General features: G+C 37.1%; 1 protein-coding gene across 2 annotated transcripts; it reads left to right on the top strand.

Moving 5' to 3' along the window:
• The first annotated feature begins 1,672 nt into the window (after positions 1 to 1,672).
• On the top strand, positions 1,673 to 20,741 carry LOC131952890 (uncharacterized). 2 transcript variants are annotated; one of them, XM_059315821.1, is made up of 15 exons: positions 1,673 to 1,937; positions 2,515 to 2,642; positions 4,671 to 4,856; positions 11,398 to 11,493; positions 13,420 to 13,580; positions 14,235 to 14,376; positions 14,894 to 15,282; positions 15,955 to 16,019; positions 16,210 to 16,324; positions 16,494 to 16,612; positions 16,815 to 17,046; positions 17,464 to 17,529; positions 17,666 to 17,833; positions 17,926 to 17,977; positions 18,279 to 20,741. In XM_059315821.1, exons 1-15 carry the CDS (start codon positions 1,792 to 1,794, stop codon positions 19,061 to 19,063), a joined length of 2,850 nt encoding a protein of 949 aa, XP_059171804.1. In that variant the 5' UTR covers positions 1,673 to 1,791; the 3' UTR covers positions 19,064 to 20,741. The 2 variants fall into 2 exon arrangements, with proteins under 2 accessions (XP_059171804.1, XP_059171803.1); XM_059315820.1 differs by having other exon boundaries at positions 13,417 to 13,580.
• Positions 20,742 to 20,926: the final 185 nt, after the last annotated feature.

The raw sequence follows: 20,926 nt of genomic DNA, 5'->3' as shown, positions 1-20,926 counted from the left end.
AGTGTTTCTTCCTGACTTTTTTGTCCGGGGGGTGCACTTGAAATTTTTTTTTGGGGGGGGGGGGGGGGGGGCGGTAGACTTTCTTCGGGGGGGGGGGGTGCGGACACTGTTAAAAGTATATATTTTCTCTATAAATTATATAAATTTCATTTCGTTCGGGGGGGGGGGGCGGTAAAAATTTTTCGGGGGGGGGGGGGGGCTTTGAAGAGATGCCTGGAAGAAAACTCTGCATGCAACATGACACCGTTAATATGGATCATCCATATATGACGTCACGCTTTTTTGACGATTTTTACCTCCCCCCCTCCCCTCCGTCACACGTCGTCGCAAAAAGCCAGACCCCCGCCCCCCTAAAATGACATCACACCTCAGCCTACAACCACCCTCAAAATTGCAGTTGAATTTTTTTTTAACATCAATATTTTTCCAAAATCTTGTCTGAAATATGTCGAAATAGAGTATTTTAATCAATTCCTATTATAATTTATTAAAACTGTTTTCTAAAACTCTAAATAATGTCTAAAATTCGTCTCCTAACATTTCTTATCTATAAAGCAAAAGTGTGACGTCGCACCATCTGAACCTCCCCTCCCCCTCATCACACATTGTCACAAAATTACCGACCCCCCCCCCCTCCCCCCTACTAGTGTGACGTCATTTATGGACGACCTCATATCTGGTATCGTTGCTATTTTTTTACGGGGATTCTCGATTCCAAGCATGTCACGTGGTTTAGCTCTTAATCAGTGTTTCTTCCTGACTTTTTTCTCCGGGGGGGGGGGGGGGGCACTTGAAATTTTCGGGGGGGGCGGACTAAAATTTCCGGGGGGGGGTGGGAACACTGTTAAAAATATATATTTTCTATAAAAATTTCAGTTCGTTCGGGGGGGGGGGGGTCCGCCTTCCGAAGTGATGCCTGGAAGAAACTCTGCTCTTAATTTGGAATTCAGCTGACTAGAGACTAAGTCTTTTATTTTTAGTGAGACAAAAACTATGTAAAAGTAGAAGAGGTTAATTTCTAAGTAAACAAAATTTTAATATAAAGAGGCGTTAATAGTTAAAAAAAAAAAAAAAAAGTAAACATATTAAAATCATTCACAGCAAGGTATGAAAACAAGAAATAACTAGATCTGTTTAAAACTTGTTTTATGTTTTAAATTGCTACACCCTGTCAAGTCGGACTGAAACGGTAAACTAGAGGAAATCGGAGCGCAAATGGGGTCATTAGCTCATTAGGGAGTTTCCAAACGATTGCTTTTGTGTACTTTTTGGGGATGACGTCACATAGCGGACGCACTGGCACACGGCACTCCGCGGTATAAAGGCAAAGCGGATAAGTGAAAACACTAGTTGGTTAGCGGTGATTAGCGATAAACTGCTGGCTACTTAGACTATACGAAAGTTGGATTTTAAAAAACTGAAGTTTTAATTTTATTTTTATTTTTTTCTGTTTAAATATTGTGAATTCAAGAAAGTGTTTTCATCTTCAAATGTAGACCTAAGTGTAGGCCAACAACAATAACAATCTGTGTATAAAGGAGAAAAAATATTTCCGAAATAGTATGTCTAAATGCTTATCATATATGTGTTTAAAAACAGTGATATAGACGAGGCCTATTATATTGCTTTTACTTTACTCATCTTTTCTCATGTTTAGATGTATTTTTTAATGACAACAAGTTAAATGTTTAATACTTTAAAAAGTAAGCTGAAATAATATATCAACATTGTTATTCCATTGAGTTTGGATTGTTTTATCAATTTTAAAAAAAAAACTCGAAAATCAACACCATGCTCCTAAAAAAGCAAAACGACTTCAAAACAAACGTGAAACAAACCACATCAGATGATGGCGATTCGTGTGGTATAAGTGAGTTAAGCGGACGTGAGTACGCTTCGATGTCATCAATGAAACAAAAAGACAAAGATAAGTTAGGGTAAGTTTTTAAACTTAAGTAATTTTTTTTTTAAATTTAAAATAGCTAGAAAAGGTAATTAAAAACACCATGTGTCAATTTATTTCTCAAAGTATTTCAGTTTTAAAGTTAAGAAGTGTTCTCGCTTCTCTAACTGGAGTTTTACACTAATTAAAGTATCGGTTAAAGTTAAGGGCGGTGCGTGCCTGACTAAAGGCACGACACGCAACATTTAGCCTTGAGGCCAGTTACGAGTCAAGGGGTCGTGTGAGGTTAAACCTTCTTGACATCGTGAATTCACAGATGGATTATACGACTCATTGAATGATTTCTTAATACACCCAAGGAATAATTCTTTTAATGCAATTCCTATTTAATCGGTATTAGGCGGCAAAATAATTTGGTAAAACATTTAGGGCCCATTTAATACATATTATTATCTTGACCTGGACCTAGCCTAGTTAGCCTATTTAAGTAATAAAAAGTAGCCAATCAAAATACTCCTAACACGGACATCCAAAGTCATTACTGTATAGGCCTATTGCTATTGGATAGTTTTATAGCCAGTTATAATTTACTTCCTGTTGTTATTGCTCAGTTACGATGTGCTATCTGTGAAAATGGAAGACTGTGATAGAACCAACGTAAATTTATGTCAACTTCCTTATGCGGTCACTCAGTCCCTAATGAGGTCAATGGACACAGACAAAGGCTGGGAGACGTTAGGTGAGTTATAAATACAAGATCAGTCTTAAATCCGCCAGGTCCCCTACACAACACGCCCTGTTCCACACGTCGCGATAAACAGCTGAGTGCGAACGCGGTGAAAGTGAAACTGTGACACACAGCTGTATCATGTAATTACTGTAACTATCAGTATGCCCAACGCATCTAACATGAGAAAAGTTACAAAAAGTATGAGTGGAATTCACCAATGTCCGATAATGGAACAATAATAGAATATTCTTTTAAAAGCCTTGAAAGAGGTATACTATTAATGAATGTTTTGTATGTCAATGCTAACAGTACCACTATTTATACTATTTAACCCTCTTAAGACGTAGCTTTTTTAGAGAGCCGGTGCTAAGAAGACGGAGCCTACTTTCAAGTTTTGCACTTGTATCACAAAAAAATTTTGAAAAAAATAAACTAATTATTTTACATGCATAAAAATATATATTATTTATTAGGAAATTGAATGAGCTAATATGATTTTTATAAATCTAATAAAAATCTCAACATACATATATGTGAGCTTTCTGATTTGCATAATTTATGCACGAAAAAAATTTGAATGCACTAAATTACAGTAAATTTGTATAAAAATACGTTTTTTCTCTCTGTAATGCTAATCTAAATAATACACAAACATCTATTCAATAATCTGAACTAATTTACTGATTATTATTTCTACATTAGAATTTCTAAGTATATTTTGATGACTGGACTGTTGGACATAAAAAAATTTACGATAGGACTCGCGGCACTAAAAAAAATCGATAAAAAACAAAAAAATGAGGCAAACTTTCAATGGAAGTCGCCATTGAAGTGCTAGATATGTACTATAACAGTTAGAAGCAATCTGATTGGCTGATACGATACTAGAAAGCCAATCGTGTGGCTTCTACTATCACGGCTGAGACTCGGCCGATAGATCGGCCGGTCGTCTTTTTGGCTATAAAACCGGCGGCCGATAGATCGGCCCGGGCGTCTCAAGAGGGTTAAGCCAATTTAATATTTATTGAATTTAAGGCTTAAGTTAACGCCTTACTACTTACTACTTACTGCTAATGGTATCCAACCCTAGTCCAACCAAATTTATTTTAGCCTATTGCCTAACCCTCTAACTAGATGAAATAACAATACAATACTATTTTAGTTGCCTACTACATACCCACCTATTTACTATTTTCAGATGAGTCAGTCTAGTGACCTAGTCTATTAATATTATCATTATTATGGACATTATCCATAAAGCCTTTGATTTCCCTAACTGTGAGTTAGGTACCCATCAGAGTTGGGTGGACTCAGGGACGGTCTACTGACTTGAACTAGTGTATAGACTAGATCTAGTAGTATATAGGTGTGTTTAGCAGAACTTGCCTTAAGCTTAGGCCAAAAAAAAAAATATTAGTGTTAGGTTATTAGTATTGTAATATCAGTGAAGGCCTGAGTCAGAAAGTAGAAAATGAGTGGATAGACTTAGCATTGACATTGAAACACATTGACAAGTAATATTTCTATTTAGTTAACTTAGTAATATAATACCTTTTTAAAATTTCATTATTGTGGTATTATGAGTTACCGTACCAGATAACACCTAGTGATGCTGCTGGGTACAAATATAATTGCCCAAGATCTCTGTTAAAAAACACTCACAACCTAACAGATTGTGGCCATCAGCAAATAGAAATAAAAAAGACTATTGTTATAACCTGGTATATAAAATTGCCTCATATTTCTTTGGGGCAAGAAGTCACTCAACAATTTACTGAAAAGTGACTGAAGAAAAGAGCATGGCAAAAGATGTATAAAAATATGCTTTAATAAATGTGCGTTTGTTTACTCACCAAAATTTTTAAAATTAAGGAAATCTCCAATTTATTGCAATTAAGAACAAAAAAGAAGTATGAAAAGTTTTTTAAGAGATGAGATTTCACTTGAAGCCCACACTTCTTATTTGTTAGGTCAATTTACTTTTCCTGTATAATTTTAGCAATGTTTTAAAGCGGGAAATAATTTTCATTTACACAGCTTCAGAGGCAGAGTACACATTTGAACGTATGCAGCTACTATCCCTGAAGCAATTCCAAGAAAGTGGGAGTCCAACCCGCTGCCTCCTGTGGGAGCTGGGTTGTGCAGGCTACAAAGTCAGAACCTTGTATGAAAAACTGCAAAAGGCTGGAAGACGTAGAGAAATGCAAATCTTGGAGGAGTATGGTAAGTATTTTTTGTCATTTTATGTATACGGGAATTTTCATTTTATCAGTATAGTAGTAAAAGCTAAGTTTAAATTGGACACTTAGGTATTCCGATATCAGCATCAATCAAGTACCGTTCTCAATAAATTTAAAAAAAAACTAAAAGTAAATGTAAATGAGGAAAATTGCAAACTGTACTCAATTATTTATAAATCATTGTTTCCATAAAAACCTTTAAATTGTCTTTAAATTTAAATAGTGATTTAGAAAATAGTGATTCAAGAAAATGCTCAAGTTCATTAGCATCTCCAGTTCTTGATAAGTCAGTGTATATGAGCACAACATACACATGTTCAATTAAGCTTTTATGACAATTGTATTTACTGATAGTCTTAGGTGTATATGTCATGTTTCTACAACCTGCTCATAATTATGTATATGCAGTAGTAGAGTCAGCAAGAGAAACAATGTTCATCAAAATTTGAGAACCCCCCCCCCCCTTACATTTTCACCACACACCCACAGTTGAGTTAACCCTTGTACATGTTTAGTAAAGTCTATAAATAGGTCAGTTACTGGTAATAACTAGAACATGTTATGCCAATTACTGTAAAAGGCAGTATTTTAATTAATGAGTCAATATAGCTCTATGGTTTCTTAAATTTTCTTGTTTAAGATGTTATGCTAGTTTACTGCTTTAGACTGTATTTGGTGGTGGGGATAGCATAAACTACTTGTAACTTGTTTACACTCTCCCCTTCCCCCCATCCTTGTGAATTTATCCTCTCAGCACTAAAAGTAAAGTTCCCTTTTCAAACATGATGGTCTATAGGGCAAGTGAAGTAGAGTTCACTTGTTTCTGTGACCTCAGCATTTGAAGAGATAGTGTGATCAGCACTATGCTCAGCCGCCTTTACTTTCCCTAACGTGAGTTAGGTACCCATCAGAGTTGGGTGGACTCAGGGACGGTCTACTGACTTGAACCCTGATTCGAACTCGAGACTTACAGGCTAGCAGTCCAGCTCTCTACTGCTAAACCACTTCGTCCCATCCTCTCAGCACTACCCACTACCTAAATATAGTATTCCCCCCCCCCTTAGCACTACCTAAATATAGTATTCCCCCCCTCAGCTCTACCTAGATATGTTATTCTCCCCCCCCCCCTCTCAGCATGACCTAGATATGATCTCCCATTCCAACACTACCTAACTGATTCCCCTTCACAGCACTACCTAGTTATGGTGTTCTTCTCCCCCCCCCCCCCCTCAACACTACCTAGATATGATCTCCCCTTCCAACACTACCTACCTGATCCCCCTTCTCAGCACTAAATACATACGTGATCTCCCAGCACTACCTAGGTGTTCCTCGCTTCTATTGCTACCTAGATATGACCACCCCAACACTACCTAGTTGTGATTTCCCTTCCCAGCACTACCTAGTTGTGATTTCCCTTCCCAGCACTACCTAGTTGTGATTTCCCTTCACAGCACTACCTAGTTGTGATTTCCCTAGATATAATAACCCTCCCAGCACTACCTAAATTGGATCCCCCCCCCCCTTCCCTCCCCCACTATGGTGACACCTGTATGTATCTGTGCTACTCAGTTTTTTAAACACGTTAAACAAAAAAAGCTATTCCACTAGTGTGGTTTTTGTTTTGGTTTTTTTTTTTCATTAGGTGTAGGGGGGAGGAGGGGAGGTTCAGCGAAACCAGGATGTAATCAATAATCTGTAGCAAATAAATAGCCGACGACTGCCATTCGTGTAATTACTCCCGTTTTGATTTTTAAAACGGTCTGATGTATATTGTATTACATCAAAAACAGAAGAGAGAAACATTGATTCCGCGTAAGTTAATCAGTCCTTTGTTTTTTTAAAGCATTTATTTCACGTGCACATAATTAAGGCTGGGATATTTTCCAGCGAGTAATTTTTTGTTGACGTTAGAGCACTTGCGGGTTCATGTCAGTAGGCGCAAAGGTGGGGTGGGGGGGGGGGAAGCAGGAAGTATCGGTTTATTATGTTTACGTGCAGTGTTTTAGGTATTTTTTCACCCATTGCAGAGAGGGGCGCTTGAATCTTTCGGTGGGAGGGGAAACGACAAATACCGTTCAAAGTATGTTTTCTGTATAAAATATTTTTTTTTATCTGTTTCGCTCGGGGGGGGGGGGGTGTAGACGTACTACGGGACACCCCCCCCCCCCCCCGAAGAGATGAAAGAAACTCTGATTACGTGCGCTTTGTATGGTTTAGATCCACTCGAATAGGTTGATGGCTCAGAGACCTTAGTGCACTGCAGGTTAGGCTATAGATAGATGTTTTATTCCCTGGCCGTCTGTCTTGGTGTGACTGGGTGTATTGATGTGTTGAGACGGGGGACTGGAGTGTATTGACAGTGTCGTGATATTTATTGCTGGGAATGTTTCAAGTAGAAAGTTCAGTAAGTAGCAGCAGCATAAAGATCTCACAGGAAAAATAAAGACATTTAAGTTAGACATGCAGGCATACGTGGGTATATCTCTAGGACGAACTATCTAAATCGTTAGGATACTATTTTAATTAGCAAAGTCGTTGGTAAAAACGAAATAAACTACACTTTAGACAAGTACAGATGAAGTAAAGTCCCTTTGTTTCTTTAAGCTTGGTATCTGATGGTATAGTTTACAACACCTTGTCCAGCCATCTTTACTTTCCCCGAGTCAGGTACCCATTAGAGTTTGGTCATTGTGATATCCTACAAGCACGACCTCTAACCTAGCTCGACACTTTCTTCTTTTTCCTTCTTTATTGTAATGTTGGAGGGGATTTCATCCACCACAATTAGGTATTGCGTGTCAACATGTTATACGCCGTATAGGCTATTCTGTCTGGATTTGTTTTTATAGCATTTGTCCATCCAAGAACAAATTGCAAGGAAGCAGTTGTTTGATTTTTTTTAGATTTCTAGCCTAGATGGGCTGCTATTGAGCCTCATCTGCCCGAGCCTTCAATACTTTCAAGGCAGCAGTCTGTAAGACACACGCCTTATATGGTTAAACAAAAAGATGGAGCTTCCTGGTTTGTTTTCTATCTAGATCTAGTCACAGCTGGAGTTGTCTGGGTATCTGACGGCTCGATAAAACGGCGTTATCAAGGAATAATCTATTTCCTTTTTACATGAGCGACAGTGGCATTAAATCCATGGGGCATGTAACTGTAACATATCGAAAGGTTGAAGACTTGGAGGGCGGTACTATGATTAAGTATTAGAACGGCGTGTGTCACTCAATGTGTTGAAGATTTGGTTGCGCTGTGAGGAAGACGTCGCCTGATTTCAACACCGCCATACATGCGCTGGTCGAAATGAATTACACTTTTAAAATTTCAACTGGCTAGCAAGAAATTCGTAGTTGTAGACTTTCGAATTTCGGGTCCTAACATATGTCATGTAGTTTCACAGTGTAGGCTACATAATAATTTAGTGACTGAGATTGGGGGGGGGGGAGTTTATATTATGAGGTAAAAAATGTTTTATTCCTTGGTAGTTTTCTAATTGAAAATTTGGAATCTATAATAAGCATTGGATTGTCCACAAGTTACGTGGCGGGCGAATAAACAATTTTTAAATAATTGACACATCGATGACAAGTTCATGTGGCAAGTGTGTAGTTGGTTAAAAAGTAGAACAGGATACGTGGAATGAAACAAAAAAGTGTAAACAAACAGCACTAAAAAAAACCCATCTCATCATAATTAAACCAGAAGGAAAAACCCGGATGTTTTCAGTTAGAAATCTTGTTTGTAATCATCGCTGTTTGTATTTTTAAATTGTGTTGGCTGTCATCCTGTCTGTTTTAGAATGTGTCGTTGCATCTCTGCCTGTATTAGACATTTTAGTCGGGAATTAGAACCGTTCTTAATGGGAAAATAAAAAAATTGAAGTAATTATTTTTAAAACATCGGGTCACGGTTATAATTTTACAATCCGCAAAAACTGTTATTACAGGCCCGTGTTAAATGCTCATCTCAATAATGTCTAGATATTTAAGATATTGATTATCAGGCGAATAAATGTCCGCTTGTATTCTCGGCTGGTTAAATGTCCGCAAAGTATTAAGCCTGGTGACACGTCCGCATGTAGTTACGCGTGGTTAAATGTCTGCATGTAGTTACGGCATGTAGTTACGGCTGGTTAAATGTCCGCATGTAGCTACGGCTGGTTAAATGTCTGCATGTAGTTACTACTGGTTAAATGTCTGCATATAGTTACGGCTGGTTAAATGTCTGCATGTAGTTACGGCTGGTTAAATGTCTGCATGTAGTTACGCGTGGTTAAATGTCTGCATGTAGTTACGGCTGGTTAAATGTCTGCATGTAGTTACGGCTGGTTAAATGTCCGCATGTAGCTACGGCTGGTTAAATGTCTGCATGTAGTTACGGCTGGTTAAATGTCTGCATGTAGTTACGGCTGGTTAAATGTCTGCATGTAGTTACGCGTGGTTAAATGTCTGCATGTAGTTACGCCTGGTTAAATGTCTGCATGTAGTTACGGCTGGTTAAATGTCTGCATGTAGTTACGGCTGGTTAAATGTTTTCTTTTTGTGTTATACCATGATGTGTTTAAATACGTTTTTACGCTGAAAATTAACCAATGAAAACGGGACGAGATTCAGCCAATGAGAATGTCAGTATTGTCAGCTTATGGAAAGACAGCTTGGTAGCGGATGACTGGCAGGCGGGTTGTCTTGTACTGAAGGACTGACAACCCGGGTGTCTGGTTCCTGTAGGAATCAGGAAGCAGCAAACGTCACGGCTGCTCATCAGAAAACTAATGATGACATTTATTTTTAGATTAATTGTACACTGATGATAGAGATAGAATTTTAGGTGAATTTTGCCAGGCTAGAAAAAAAAATTCATTATAAATATGGGTTGTTGTTTTTTTTTCTTCTGGGGCGGGGTGGGTTAGGACTTTGATGACGTTGTTTCATGACGAGGGTGATGGGAGGGGGGGGGGGGTCAGAAAGTGGGACATCAGACTTTCGTATTTAGTTGTTTTGTGTGTGTGTGTTATTTTTTTAAAATGTAGCTACATCATTGATTACTGGGCCTACCATCTGATGTATTGAAAATTTAAACTTTAGCTTAACCGGTCTTGTTACCTAATAGTTAATAACAGCTTTAAAATTTCGTTAGCATCCCCTAGTAATGGGAAACAACCCAATTAATATTTTTAAAAGCGAATCGCAAGTTAAAGAAGAATTGAAATAATTTTTTTAGGGGAAAGGAGAGGGTAAAAAGTGTAATGTCAGTTGTTGATGACCTCCGTGGTAATTAGTTACTATTAGTGCTTTAAAATGATAAGTGACGGAGAGGGGCATTCTTTCTAAAAGTTTTTTTTTTTTAAATTACTTTATAAGTGCATCTAAATAAATTACTCTTTAAGAAACATCATTCTGTTAATAGTCATTTTTTATGCAAGTTTTCATAATTGTATAGGGATAGTAATTGAAAAAAAAATTACCTTAATAATATAATTTACTTTCGAATTATGGAGAGCCTGCCAATAATACCATAAATAACAAATTCGGTTCTTGCAACTGTATGGTTTAAAATCAGATTCTACGCGGCTGGTCTCTCAATTATTCCAGCACAAGGAAGTAGTTTGAGTGGCTCAGGTTAGCCACACAAGGAAGTTGGTATTGACGCTCTCTTTGTTAAGCTGTAGAAGGAAGTGCCGGATCTCTTTATAAACACTCCACGGCTGGTTGCCTTTGGAGGGCTGTAGGACTGGTTATATAAACATGGAATACAAGTTGGCTGCCGCCTCTATTCAATCTAGCCTCACAGAGCTGAATTAATGTGTCAGCTGTTTTTTTCGGAAATTCGTGTGTTTCTATGTACATTGGTATTTTTAGTTAGCTACTGGTTGTTAGAAAAATTGAAGTTATATTTTTAGCTGCCTGCAGATGGCTACAAAAATTAAAGTCATATTGGATTATTGTGGTTAACTGCCGATGGAAAGAAAAAGTCATATTTTTAATTAGCTGTTGATGGCTAGAAAAATTAGTCATATTTTAGTTTACTGCCGATGGAAAGAAAAATTAAAGTCATATTTTTAATTAGCTATTGATGGCTAGAAAAATTTCGTATTTTGGTTAACTGCCGATGGAAAGAAAAATTAAAGTCATATTGGATTATTGTGGTTAACTGCCGATGGAAAGAAAAATTAAAGTCATATTTTTAATTAGCTGTTGATGGCTAGAAAAATTTCGTATTTTGGTTAACTGCCGATGGAAAGAAAAATTAAAGTCATATTTTAGTTAACTGCCGATGGAAAGAAAAATTAAAGTCATATTTTGGTTAACTGCTGATGGAAAGAAAAATTTAAACCATGATTGTTTAGCTAGCTGCACAGGGCTAGAAAAATTAAAGTCGTAATTTTTTAGCTAGCTGTAGATGTATAGAAAGGTTATGATACACTTATGTCTACACCTGCACGTGTAAAGGCACTGCAGTGGCTGATGTGACTATATATTTGTTGTGAGTCGTAAAAATTTAAATTTTTGTTTTCACAGTGAAAGGAAGTGATCAAGAAGCAAAAGCATCTAGTTTTTCTAAGCCTTCATCAATGAGTTCCTTACCAAGTCAATTAAGTCAGCTAAAATTTTCTAGTAAGTTTTTTTTTTTTTTTTTATTAAGTCTATTAAAATTGTTTACTTTTTTTTGCCAATTCTATTTAGTTTTGTGCAAATTTACTTTTTTTTTTTAATAGATTTTCAGTGTCTTGATTATGTGATTAGAAAAAACGTATTTTAGAGAAGTGGATGCAGCATTTCCGAATGTCGGCAGGTTTCATTTTTTTTTCCTTCAGAATTTCAATTATCAGTGGGATTTTTCCTTTTTTCCGATATTTTTTTCAGTAGCATATTTTCATCACACAAAAAAAAAAAAAAAAAAAAAAATTCACAAAAAGGTAGTCTAAAATGTCGCCCTTCTTTGAAGGAAATCTACATCTCCAACATCTGGTTTCTTTATCGCCAATCACGCATGCGTGTTAGTCTAGGTACAATTTATTTATTTGTATTTTTTACTCACCTTCCGTTTAACTGCTAGTATATGCTACCCCTTCTGTCATTCTGTTTATTTCGGAACCTTTATTTTGAAAGCATTATAAAAGGTGATTATTAGGACTAGGGGGTCATCCATAAATGACGTCACGCTTTTTTGACGAGCACACGTCGTCACAAAAAGCCAGACCCCCCCCCCCCCCTAAAATGACGTCACACCTCAATTTACAACCCCCCCCCCCTCAAAATTGCAGTTGAATTTTTTTAAACATCTATATTTTTCTAAAATCTTGTCTAAACTATTACAATTTATAAAACAGTTATCTAAAACGCGAAATAACGTCCAAAATTCGTTTTCTAACATTGCTTTTTTTATAATGCAAAAGTGTGACGTCGCAACATCTGAACCCCCCCCCCCCCCCCTCCCCCTCATCACACATCGTCACAAAATTACGGACCCTCCCTCCGCCCTACGAGTGTGACGACATTTATGGATGATCCTTAGAGAACCCCCTCCTGGAGCAACGGTCGCTTGTGTGAACTCACCGTGACCCCATGAACGTGTTTGATACTGCTTGCTTGAGGGGGGGGGGGAATAAAAGTGACGTCTCGGCAACTTAAATAGTAAATGTTCCCACTATGTGCTGCTATGATCTATGCTAGAGGCTAATCATTTACTAATAGTAGCCTAACAGGCTTGCTGATTTCTAAACGTCTGTGAACTCACAGTTACCATTCCACGTGTGTCTTATAGGGGGGGGGGGGGATACCATACTGGCAATTTTTAATAGCAGTATAAAGCTATTCTAAGTGCATAATTAATGATGTGGTCATTATCAAAATGATTCTATTTTATTTTATTTTTGCTCTGAGTTTTTAGCAAATGATATTTCCAAAACTCTATTAATTGAAAAAGTAGGTCCTATCTAATTTAAACTATTCAGATCGATCTCAGTGATTGCCCATCACTTGAAATAAAACGTTAACATTACAATCAGGCTCTAGACTGTTGAAGACATACATTTTTAGAAACATAAACACCACGTCCATCATCATTCCATAGAAAACACGAGTGCCAATATATCATTACTCTTTAAATGTTTTTACTGGTGAAAAGTATTTTTTTCTCTCTCCCTTTTGTGTATAAATTGTGAAATTTAAAAATAAACATTATTAAAGAAAAATTGTAATTGAAATACATGAAACCGTCATTTAAGATATTAGCTATATTAAGCTGTTGATTAATACAGTAATGATGTAAGAGTGTTTCATTGGCTTACATTAGACCTGTATAAAATATATTTTGTCTTGTCCAAAAAAAATCTTTTTCTTTCATGGTCTGGTTTACCTCCATGTATAGAAGAATAGCATTTGGATTTTTTGTTAAATTACATGTAACGTTTCATATATAACTGCATTTTTTTTTTAAATTAAAAGACCAACTGACTAATTTTGATAACTATTAGATCTAGCTAATGTTGATATAATTACGAGACAAAAAGTGATGCTAAAATGTGTTGTCTGCAGCAGGCAACAAGTCACCTCCAGAGAGTGGCTTCAGCTGTTCAGGCACTGAGGTGAACTTCAACCAACCTTCTCTTATAAACCAAAGCCAGGCCAAGGCAGCCAAGAATTATGACGACAAGGTTATACCTGGAACTCTCAGTCCAGGACTAGGGCCCACCTCTCAGGTAGGCCTAAATCTGATAAGTTTAAAACCACATTCTGTAATTACCTTTCTAGGCCTGCATCTAACACAAGTTTAAAACCACATTCTGTAACTACCTTTTTAGGGTATGTCTGATAAATATTTAAAGCCACATTCTGTAATTACCTTTTTAGGGTATGTCTGATAAATATTTAAAGCCACATTCTGTAATTACCTTTTTAGGGTATGTCTGATAAATATTTAAAGCCACATTCTGTAATTACCTTTCTAGGCCTGCATCTAACACAAGTTTAAAACCACATTCTGTAACTACCTTTCTAGGGTATGTCTGATAAAAGTTTTAAAACAAATTCTTTAGCTACCTTTTTAGGCCTACATCTGATAAATGATTAAAACCACATTCAGTAACTACCTTTCTAGGCCTGCATCTTATAAATGTTTGAAACCACATTCTGTAATAACCTTTCTAGGCATACGTCTGATAAGTTTGAAACCACATTCTTTAGCTACTTTTCTATAAAAAAAATATTCAGTACTTACTTATCTATAAACAGTATAGAAAATGTGGAATTTTTTCATACTCTATATTTTAGATTAGTTCTTTCTTACCATTAAAAAAATGTGATTGTTGATTAAAAAATTTATTTCGTGTACTGAATGTTTCTTGTTGTTTTAGGCTAGTCAGAGTTGTGCATCCCACAACAGTCCCCAAGCTTTCAATGGCTCCCTAACCTCCCTGCCTGGGAGACTTCAGCCAACGGAATCATCTGATCAGTGTTCTGGCTCCAGGTCTCTGCCTTCTTCCAATCACTCAACAGGTAATTACTCAACATTGTTAGACATCTTCATCAAAACTTGTAGTGCAAATCATTTTATTACAGAAAGTAAACTTAGTTTTTTTTCAAGTACCATTGGTTTTTCTTTAAAGTCTTTTAATATCAAATCTGTTTGTTAACTAGTTTCTCTTGCCAGCAGATGTGTTTGTTTTTTAACTAGCGTATCCTCTCATCAAATCTGTTTGTTTATTAACTAGTCCATCTTCCCATCTGTTTGTTTTTTAACTAGTCCATCTTCCCATCTATTTGTTTATTAACTAGTCCATCTTCCCATCTGTTTGTTTATTAACTAGCTTATCTTCCCATCTGTTTGTTTATTAACTAGCTTATCTTCCCATCTGTTTGTTTATTAACTAGTCCATCTTCCCATCTGTTTGTTTATTAACTAGTCCATCTTCCCATCTGTTTGTTAACTAGTCCATCTTCCCATCTTTTTGTTTGTTAACTAGCTTATTTCCCATCTGTTTATTTATTAACCAGTTTCTCATGCCCTCTCTAGCCAGCAGCTTGACTTCACCCACCACAGGAGCAGATACTTTGAAACAAATGCTGCACACCTCCCTTCAGCAGGCCGAGCTAGCCGCACCTGCCTCCAAGCTGCCCACCAGGCTAAACGACATAGCTGTACACAACAGAGTCCCTCACAGTGTTTACAATGACAATGTCCCTAAAGCAAGTCCCCAAAAAAGCAGTGGCTCCCCCCAGATAAACAACATGAGGAGAGAGGAAGATCTAGCCATGGCGGTCAAGACAGTCTTCAGCTACCAGGACATGCTGATTGCCACAGCCAACTTTAACCAGAACAACCTGTTGGGGGAGGGCAACTTTGGCCGGGTGTACAAGGGCAGCCTGAGACACATGGACTGTGCCATCAAGCTGCTCAAGGCAGTAAGTCTCATCTCTTGTATGCTTGTACCAAGTCTCACCTCTTGTGTTGTATGCTTGTACCAAGTCTCATCTCTTGTGTTGTATGCTTGTACCAAGTCTCACCTCTTGTGTTGTATGCTTGTACCAAGTCTCATCTCTTGTGTTGTATGCTTGTACCAAGTCTCACCTCTTGTGTTATATGCTTGTACCAAGTCTCACCTCTTGTGTTGTATGCTTGTACCAAGTCTCACCTCTTGTGTTGTATGCTTGTACCAAGTCTCACCTCTTGTGTTGTATGCTTGTACCAAGTCTCACCTCTTGTGTTGTATGCTTGTACCAAGTCTCACCTCTTGTATGCTTGTACCAAGTTTCACCTCTTGTGTTGTATTCTTGTACCAAGTCTCACCTCTTGTGTTGTATGCTTGTACCAAGTCTCACCTCTTGTGTTATATGCTTGTACCAAGTCTCACCTCTTGTATGCTTGTACCAAGTCTCACCTCTTGTGTTGTATGCTTGTACCAAGTCTCACCTCTTGTGTTGTATGCTTGTACCAAGTCTCACCTCTTGTGTTGTATGCTTGTACCACTGCTGTAAGCTTGTACCACTGAGTCCCCTACTAAAGGTTTACAAACACTGCAATAAAACTTGAAATCTTGACTTGCCATTACTAATGTCTTCCTTTTTTTTTCACAGCAGGCAGCAAGTGAAACAACGGACAAGCTCAATCAGATCAGGACAGAGCTAACCACTTTGTTGAAGTAAGAAACAGACTTCTGTGTTCACATATTCCTAGTGATAGAGTTAAAAAAAAACAACACTTCCCCTCCTCTTTCTCCCCCCCCCCCTCCAAGGCATACTATTCTCCACTATCACCTATACAATAACTAATTGTTTCATCATTGTGTGACATAGCTATGTTATCACTGTGTATACCCATTGGTTCCCCAGGTACCAGCATGAAAACATCCTGACACTGTATGGCTATGCTCTAGATGGGCCACAACTCTGCCTGGTTTACCAGTTTTTAAGCAATGGTTCACTAGAAGACAGGCTCTCACAGAAAGTAAGGATCAGTTTATCTCATCACTCCACCAGCTGTTTCAATTGTATTTTCCTAACTTAAATTTTTTTTTTAAAACATTTATACACCATATCTGTTCATAGTCTGGTTTAAGATAATTTTTTTTAATGTAAACAATTTGAGTGTGATCCTTGTACTGACTTGATTAAAGGGTGGAACTGGCCCATTGTGCTGGGAGAGGAGGCTGAACATCCTTCATGGCTGTTGTAAGGGCATCAACTTCCTTCATACCATGGGAGACAAACCCCTGATTCATGGTGATATCAAGAGGTAGGTCATTCAAGGCTTATCTTCTCTTGTTGCTAGTGGGTTGTTTTTTTTTTACTTAAAATAGTATTATTTTATTATTGCAGTATATGTACTGTATTAACTGCTTTTATTTTAGAAGTCTATAAGTAAGTAACTTATACATTGCCAAATGAAGTATTCAAATGCAAGAGTTAGCTGAAGTTTCTGTTGTTGTTTTTTTCAGTGCCAATATACTGTTAGACCAATATTTAGAAGCCAAAATAGCAGACCTGGGTCAGGCCAAGTACGCCACGGGGACCAGCTCCACCACGGGCAGCATGGGCTTCACCCACTTCACCATGGCAGACACCTCCAGCAAACTCTTCACAACCAAAGCCTACCAAGCCCCTGAGCTGCTCAGTGCACCAGGGATGCAGACATTGTCAATCAAGTCTGATATTTTTGCTCTGGGTGTGGTAAGCTGTTTCTATAGCTTTGATAAAAGAAACCATGGATAATTAGCCCATCATCCATTGAGAATGTCTGTCAGTTGTAGCTGATTTTATTTCATCTTATTAGGTGTTGGAAAAAGCCAGAGCCCTATAATGATGGTGAAAATTCTCACTGTCAAAACAAACAAACCAAATTCTATGTTTTTATCATTCAAATTTTTATGTTTTATTGCTTACCCCACTTCCTATGTATCAGATTGTCATTAAAATCTTTATTCTTTTCATCATCATCCACACCCGTTCCCCCAATATGTGTGATATCCTGCAAGATCCCTTACTTTCTAGCAATAGTTTTATGGAACAATTAACAATCAAGTTGACTCTAGTTTATCTTAAGCTTTTAATATTATATATAGTTGAAATCAGTTTTGTTTTGGACAGGTATTTCTGGAGGTGTGTAGTGGTTTGAAGCCCCTAGACAGCAACAGAACAGAGTATCATTTTCTTGTAAGTTTTTTTTGTCAATAAATTTGGATTTTCCTCTGGTCAACTTATATTCTAATTAAAATATGCACTCATTAAGACATGCAGTTAAATATCTGTTGAGGATTTTGAGTTTATTTTCATAATTTCCTTATTTTAGACAGACTATTTCAATCAATACATAGCACAAAAGCATCCTTCTGAATGGGTCTCTGAGTTTAAAGACAAAAACATATTCCATCTTGATGAGTATTCTTTTGTGAAAGTATTGGAGCAGGCAAGGAAATGCATTAGCAATATGAAAAAGCTAAGACCAGACAGCATTAGGGTGAGTACTACATCCAAGCACATTGCTTATTTCCTCCCTACTCATGTTGTTACAAATAAAGTAATACTTGTTTTTTTTTTATTCACTTACAGTTGCTTAATGCCATGAAAGATATTTGTACCAATTTCTCACTAGCAGATCCAGGTAAACTTTTTAAAAAAAAATGAATTTTTAAAATTGATTATGACATGTTAGACATTTTGTTTGCAAAGTATGATAAAAACATTTTAGCGAATATTTTATTTTAAATCTAATAATTTTAAGCCTTGCTGTTACTACAACATGCCATAATAGAATTTCTAAATTTGTTTTGAGCATTAAAACAATTTCTTAATGCATGCATAAAAACAAATTTAAATTTCTTTTTTTTTTACCATACAACCTAATAGTAATAGCTATTTTCATTTAACATTCAATCAGGTGTTTTTTTCTCCCCACAATTTAGATCAGTCATGTATGTCCACGTCCAGCTCTGTGCAACAATCCTCCCGTTTCACATCCGTATCCAGACACTTATCCAGCTCACCCTCTTCCTACGCCCCAACAAAGCAAACCCCTCAACAACTTCAGTCTGAGAAACTAGAGCACTACTCCCAGTTCTCCAACACCTTTGATGGCGTCAGCAGTTCCCGCCATTCTGAAAGCCAAGAGAAAAAAGATCTCCCTGTGCCTTTGATGCTGCAGGTTGCCTACGACAACCAGCCTGAGAGAAAACCCATCTCAAGGTTGTCTGGGGTTTTAGGGTCACAGGTCAATCGTGAAAACATCCCTCCTGCCGGTGATCACATGATGTTTATCAACCTGCCCTCGGATCCCAAAAAACTTGCTGCGCTGGGAGTGGATGCGAACACAGAATATCCCCAGGACATTAGCGAGACCACATATCCTTGCGACCCTGCCAAGTTGGCTGTGTTACAGGAGTTTGACAAGCTACCCACTTTATATTCCAGTTCCAGCAGTCAGTACACCAAGCAAGTATCCACTGAGGGTCAGTGCAGTCCCACCTCTCTACAGGATAACCTTCTAAATGTTACTTGTGGTCATTTTCCAAGTGACTATGACACATCTCACATGCAGAATGCCACAGAATCCAATGCAGGAATGTCCACTAGTTCAGCAGTTTCTCTTTCAGATAAAAAGAAATTGGATTTTAATATGATATGTGCGTATATGCAGATGAGAGATGGAGGTGAGTTTGAGGATGATGATGCTGAACCCAATGGGTGTTGAAAGTGAACTTGTTTCCATAACTGGACTGGGCAAAAAAAAAAGATTGAAGCTTTTGAAAATGTGTCTTTCATGAGAAATGTAAATACTTTATTTTCTCCAATTTTTTTTGTTTTTGTAAAAGTTACTTTTTACACACATTAGCTACTTGTAATGTTTAATGTTAACAGCTATAAAAATTAAATAAAAAATCTTTTTTTAACATCAAATAAACTAATACATCCTTTTGATTGTAATGCTAATGGCTTACTTTGTATAACTAAGCACCACCAACTCATTATTTAAAAATTTTCTGGAGCTTTTTAAAAATGCTGTATTTGTTAAGTCAAGCACTCAGGAGCTAACTGTAGCTATATGATCTTTTTTTTTTTACCCACCCCATCCATCACTGCAAACAATTACCTGCTCTACAATAAAAACAATGTAGCTTGGTTAGAGCTCTCTTATAGAAGGGAGACCACTCAATATTTATTTTAGTAAAAATTCATTGTATTTGCCTTTACTATCCCTAACATGAGTCAGATATCCAAACTAAAGACTTTCAGGTTAGCAGTTGAACCTGATTCAGCCATGCCGTTTTATTTGCTTTAAGCTTGGTGTAAATATTAGCTGCTGTTAGTAAATGTGCCTTACAGATGACGCTGGGTGTACAAATCATTTTTCTTCTGTGCTGTCAAACATTTTATTTTTTTGTAATTTGTGTTAAGTTTACAATTGTGTAAAGACTGTATATAATCATGTTCTTCTTGTGATCTTATTATCTATTTATATTTAGAATTTGTATCAAATTCACCCTAGTTGTAATAAGGACAGTATTAAGCTGTTGTTTTTTCTGTCATCTACATTGTTTAGTTACAAACTTCTGAGATTCTTCTTCATCTTCCTTCTTAATTATTAGTGTTGAAGGGGGGTCGAGATTTATCTGCCAGTGGGTTTGAACTCGACTTTGTTTGAATTTATCAACCATGAGCTTTTTGCCGACTCGAACACGCCTTCAACACAATTAAGCGTTACGTGTCAACTGGTTATGCGCCATTGACTCCGATTTCAGCCTGCTTTTCTTTTTGGATTTGCTTCCATAGCCTTTGTCCAACCAAGAACAAACTACAAGGCAGCAGGTGTTTAATTTTGGAGTTGTCTCTCCTAGAAGAGTGGCTGTCCCCAGCTAATGAGCCTCATCTGCCCGAGGGTTCGAACTTGAGACTTTTCGGTTTAGCAACCATGAGTTTTACCGACTCGACCACGCCGACCCCTACTTCTGAGATTAAATTTACTATATATTACTATGCTGTTGATTCATTGAGAAAACAGGTTAGTCTGTGATATGGATTAAAATAATTCTTCAGGTGTTCATTAATTATCATGTAGATCTATATTATGAGAAGAACTTTGGGAATAACTTTGGTATTTGATTAAGTATAAATTGTGTATAAAATAATTGTGATCAGTGCTTTGGCTTCCAAGAAAGTAATCAGCTGAGATATTTTTTTTCAAGACTTGAATTAGTATTGGCATATTAACACACCCTTTTAACCTGGACTACAAATTTTTGTTGTCAAATGCAGTGTTGTCATTGTTAGTTTTCTACAATAACCTTTCATTTTCATGTATGCAGACTCAGTGATGTGTAGATTGTTAATGTACTGAAATTTAATATACAATTAAAGCATAAAATAATCTGTTTTCTTACACATTCAATAAGCTGTTTCATGTAATGTTTAGCTTTTTTTTTCATTACTGTCTGGGGGAGGGGGGGGGGAGTTGACATCAGAGCTGTTATTTTGTTAATCTTGTTTTAACACTTTCAAAATCTGGAAGATAGTGAGAAATGGGCTGTAATCACCCTGCCAACCTAGTAAAGACATG

The sequence above is a fragment of the Physella acuta genome, unplaced genomic scaffold, assembly GCF_028476545.2.
Source record: "Physella acuta isolate Inbredline_101_S28 unplaced genomic scaffold, ASM2847654v3 ptg000893l, whole genome shotgun sequence".
Taxonomy (NCBI): domain Eukaryota; kingdom Metazoa; phylum Mollusca; class Gastropoda; family Physidae; genus Physella; species Physella acuta.
The sequence above is the reverse complement of the archived record's forward strand: the minus strand, read 5'-3'. Positions and strand labels throughout refer to the sequence as shown.